This window comes from Trypanosoma theileri (genome assembly GCF_002087225.1).
Source record: "Trypanosoma theileri isolate Edinburgh chromosome Unknown TM35_Tth_18_V1, whole genome shotgun sequence".
Lineage (NCBI taxonomy): Eukaryota > Euglenozoa > Kinetoplastea > Trypanosomatida > Trypanosomatidae > Trypanosoma > Trypanosoma theileri.
Genome location: NW_021639860.1, coordinates 493,601 through 497,930, shown reverse-complemented (window position 1 = coordinate 497,930; position 4,330 = coordinate 493,601). Strand labels below are relative to the sequence as shown.

The 4,330-nt window shown below is 39.6% G+C and overlaps 4 protein-coding genes across 4 annotated transcripts; all 4 read left to right on the top strand.

Annotated features, from left to right (window-relative positions):
- Window positions 1-22: 22 nt before the first annotated feature.
- On the top strand, window positions 23-613 carry TM35_000182750 (GINS complex subunit 1; the record flags this gene model as incomplete). The annotated part of the gene is made up of 1 exon (XM_029026588.1): window positions 23-613. The coding sequence occupies one exon, from the start codon at window positions 23-25 to the stop codon at window positions 611-613; it is 591 nt and encodes a 196-aa protein (XP_028882284.1).
- A 333-nt stretch (window positions 614-946) lies between these two features.
- Window positions 947-1,759, top strand: TM35_000182740 (uncharacterized protein; the record flags this gene model as incomplete). The annotated part of the gene is made up of 1 exon (XM_029026587.1): window positions 947-1,759. The coding sequence occupies one exon, from the start codon at window positions 947-949 to the stop codon at window positions 1,757-1,759; it is 813 nt and encodes a 270-aa protein (XP_028882283.1).
- A 361-nt stretch (window positions 1,760-2,120) lies between these two features.
- TM35_000182730 (uncharacterized protein) lies at window positions 2,121-3,314 on the top strand (the record flags this gene model as incomplete). The annotated part of the gene is made up of 1 exon (XM_029026586.1): window positions 2,121-3,314. The coding sequence occupies one exon, from the start codon at window positions 2,121-2,123 to the stop codon at window positions 3,312-3,314; it is 1,194 nt and encodes a 397-aa protein (XP_028882282.1).
- Window positions 3,315-3,710: 396 nt separating this feature from the next.
- On the top strand, window positions 3,711-4,328 carry TM35_000182720 (cAMP specific phosphodiesterase; the record flags this gene model as incomplete). The annotated part of the gene is made up of 1 exon (XM_029026585.1): window positions 3,711-4,328. A coding segment is annotated over one exon (618 nt), but the record flags the coding sequence as incomplete, so codon positions are not given.
- Between the last annotated feature and the right edge of the window lie 2 nt (window positions 4,329-4,330).

Below are 4,330 nucleotides of genomic sequence, written 5' to 3'. Positions count from 1 at the left end.
AAAAAAAAAGAAAACTTTAGTCATGGAGGATATTGTTGATCCTTCTGCTGAACTCATTAATGAATTGCGGGCACTTGTGGTGAGTGATGGCGCCATGGTTCCCTTTGATGAACGCAAAGTGCGTTCTGTTGTGGCTAGTGTATCTGATTCCTTCCGTCATATGGAGTCTATTTCACGTAATCCTTATGCAGATCCATCGCAACCATTTTATGCGAGTTCAATGAAATATTATAGAGCAAAATACTTGAGGGACAAGCGTTGCCTTTTGGCGTACATTATGTGGAGACAATCACAAATTACAGAAGCTTGGTGGGAAGCTAAAGATAATGCCATTATGGATGTACTCGCTCCATGTGAAATAACGTTTCTACAAGAGTATAATAACATCATGGTGGAGTACATGACGTCCTTCGCCATACCGTTGGATCTCAGAGCCTTCACGTGGAGACCTCCATCGGTGCAGCAATTAGAGGTCCGTGGTTTGGTAAACCATGTATTTGTCTCTCCTATCAGTGGGGCAGTGATAAATCTTTACAAGGGTAAACAAATTCTTTTGGGATTTGAGGAGGCTGAGGCTCTTATTCAACAAGGTGTGGTGGAGCTCGTGGAGTAGTGTTTGCGTTATTATTTTTGATAGAGTGGTTTATCTGCGCATGTGGATGTCTTTGTTTGTTAAGTTTCGTTTTTTTTTTTTTTTTGGTTGTTTGACATATTGTAATATCACACTACTTCTGCTAAAGAAGAAAAAAAATTCAATTGTACGATATATATATATATATATATATATACATAATAATAATAATAACAATAATAACCTAAAGTAAAAAAAAAAAATGAGATACTATTAACCCCTTTATTTTTCCCCCTTGGATTTACCAATAATGGAGTGCTGCGGTAATAATTAATAATTTTTTTTGTTTCTCTTTTATTATTTACTAGTTTGTAAATGTTCCTTAGTGCAAATGAAGTAAGCCAAGCCGCTTTTCAGGAGGAAAATGCGCGACGGAAGGACTTCTTCACGTTGCTTTACGTTGTTGAACGACGACTTTATTCTCCAACAAACGTTGAGTGGTGCCTCATGGAACATTGTTTGGATGAAATTAATTATAAATACGCAGATTTCTCGTTTCTCATGGGTTTTGTTTCGGCTATAGCGCTCCGCAGGCGAAAGGGACGCTCTTTTATATCCCGATATCGACTTCCTTTATACGTTGGTCTTGTCGGTTACGATAGTGGACTCCGCACGACCAATCCATGCCCTAGTGTGACTTTTTGGAATTCCGTGACACTGTTGGAAAGTCCGTTGGGAGAAACAGCGCGGGTATTACACGCCCCGGATTGTTTTTACGAAGTGAATTATCGCAATGGCAACAATTCTAACTTGAGCACATCATACCTTTCTTGGTTGTGGAATAGTGGGGCTTTTATCGCGGATTCACTTTTACTAAAATCGCTCTTGCGGTATACTTTTGATCAATCTAGTTGGAGACAGAGAAATAATGAGTCCACCGTAACGGGTCTCGTTGTAAACGGTCGTTTCTTCCGATGGAATTTGTTTGAAATTCGCACGCATAAAAGTGAATCATCGACAACGTATGATTTGAAGATTGGTTTGCCAAGATTTATGGCATCACTTGCTCTTCGTCGATCCTATCGTAGTCGTGAGATGATTCTCGAGCGGTCGTCTTTTGGGGGAAAATTGTGGTATAGTGTACATTTTGCGCTTATGCGTGTGTTGGGATTGCATGGTGAGAATTGAGTTGAGTGAAGGATTGGTGTATTTTTTTTTTTTTTCTTTTTTGTTCCTGTTGTTGTTGTTCTTTTTTTTTTCATCTCCATGCAATTGATGACTTCAAAAAAAAAAAAAGGGGAACACACAAAAGAAGAAAAAAAACAAAAAAAAAACAGTATGATGATAGAAGATTAAATAGTGCTTCTTCCTCTTCCTATGTTTTATTTATTTCTACTAAATTCTCTCCTCTTTTTTTAATTTTTTTTTATTGTTGTTATTATAATGTTATTTATTCATTTCCCTTCTTACTTTTCTTTTATTTCTTTTCTTTTTTTTTTTTCTTAATTATTGTGATCCTTTACAGGCGATTAGCGTGTTTTCCATAAACATGAGACGATGCTGCTCTTTCAGCGGCAATGGTCCGTCGCCTCTTCTCACATCTGTGGTATATGCACGGCATCACATCAACGGCTTCTCGCTCTTCGCACGGGAGCTGCAGGAACACAAAGGGATTCTAAAGGCCCGCAGCTTCCGACACGGTCGCGACAACATGCGAGTGGTCTCGCAGCACTGGCACCAACTCACACCGGGGCAGCGGCATCGATACAACGCCCGGGCCCGCGAGATATTGGTGTTAAAAGCAAAGAACACAGATAAGGCCTTTAACGACTTCAATTTGCTGATGCAGCTGCTCTTTCAAACAGAGGATGTGGCCGGCGCGGGGGATGAGGTCTTCACAGCGCATATGGCAAAGAACACATTGACACAATTAAACTCTGGACACAAGGAAAAACTCCGAAAAAAACTGCTGCCGAAAGATGTGATTCAAGCCCCCAAAAAATCAGGAACCGTTTTACCTCTCTCATGGTACTTTCCACACATGCGTTATTTTGAATCATTTGTGGAAATGCTAAGAGCAGTGGCACCAACACAAAAAGCTCTTTTCATTGCAGTATCACGTGTTCTTGATATTAACAGACGTCCAACAAAAGGCTATATGTCATCCATTTCGAAAAAATATGATCAACTTACAGAAGAAGACAAGGATAAATTTAAACCTATCACCGATGAGGATGCACCAGTTTTTGAAAAATATTGCGCTTCCCACTGTGCTACATTTGACATTGAAAATTTTGATATTGTGCGTCTTTTTGCACAATATCGCGGACTCATCACAGCAAGAACTTCCCTCCCAGAACCAGAGGCAACTCAGTATAAAATGCTTATGGAAGCGGATCGCTTCCGTGAGAGTTTATACTTTAAGGCATTACGTAATTTGGAGAGAGCTAAAGCAGGTCGAAGCACAGATCATGGCACGTATATTTCTCACATTCACCCAGAAGGAGTTTCTATTCCACCCCAGACATATTCTATTAAGACTAGTATGGACGATGTTGTTGTTGCCACATTGCTCGCCGAAACGCGACTTGGGAAGTCAGTATACGATGATGTAATTGAGCGAACAAGTTGCTTTCGTCAGGAAATGGCTAACCAACTGCTGCAGGAGACTTACTTGTCACCTGAACGCAAAACAAAACGAGAAGAGAAGAAAACCTCTAAAACAAAAAGAAACTTTGCGTGACCATTTTTTTTTTTTGAATGTGTCACTGTTACTACTGTTTTAGGTCTAGTGGTGATGCTATTCCCTGTACATACTCCCTCTTCTACTTTTTTTTGTTGTTTCTTTGAAGAGCAGGACCTTTTTTTTTTTTTCATACTGTTTGTTTTACTCTTGTACAAGCTCAAAAAAAAAAAAAAGAGTTGGTATCGCAAGTTACCTTCTTTTCTTCTTTTATATACATATATTTTTTCTTTTTCTTTTAGAATCTGACATTATTATTTTTGTTAATTCTATTGATGCTGATGTAGTTAATAGTTGTCTTCCCTTTTCTTTCTGTTTTCTTTGTTTTTTTTTTTTTTTTTTTTTTTTAGGTTTAGTGCTTTATTTTTATCAGCACAAGAAAAATTCTTCCCCGTTATGTTCACTCAACAACGGCCCGTAACTAATCGCAATGATGTACTGCATGAATCTAACCATCTCTGCGAGGCCTTCGCCATTGGTGAGTCCATTTTGGGGCGATACCAACGCAATAAAAAAACACTCTCCCCTTCTGAAAAAAAGGCATTTGCCTCACTCTTAATGAAGGCTCCCCAAGAACTACTTTCTGAGATTGTGGCGTCCATTGAGTCTGTTGCAGCCCCAACATCAAAACAACAGCAGGAGTTTTTGCCAATTATGGAGCGCACACTCATTATGGGAAAACCAATGAAAAACATTTTTCAATGTTTAAACGAGGAACTCGGTCATGTACTTGAGTCTAGCAGGTGTCGCGTATACTACCTTGATCCTAATGATGCTTTGCTTATTGATCCAGTCTATGGCACTGCCGCCGCTCTTGATGAGAGTACGCCACTTGGAAAGACAGTGTCAACAGGAGTAGAATGCACAATTGCGGGAACATTATACATTCCTCTTAGCCTTGAAGGCACAGTGGTTGGGTGCGTGGAAAGTTCGTGGGGAAGTACAAACTACCACAACAATCCCCATGCGGAGGCTATGATTCAGCTTGCTGCAAGTGCTGTTCACAATGCTATTGA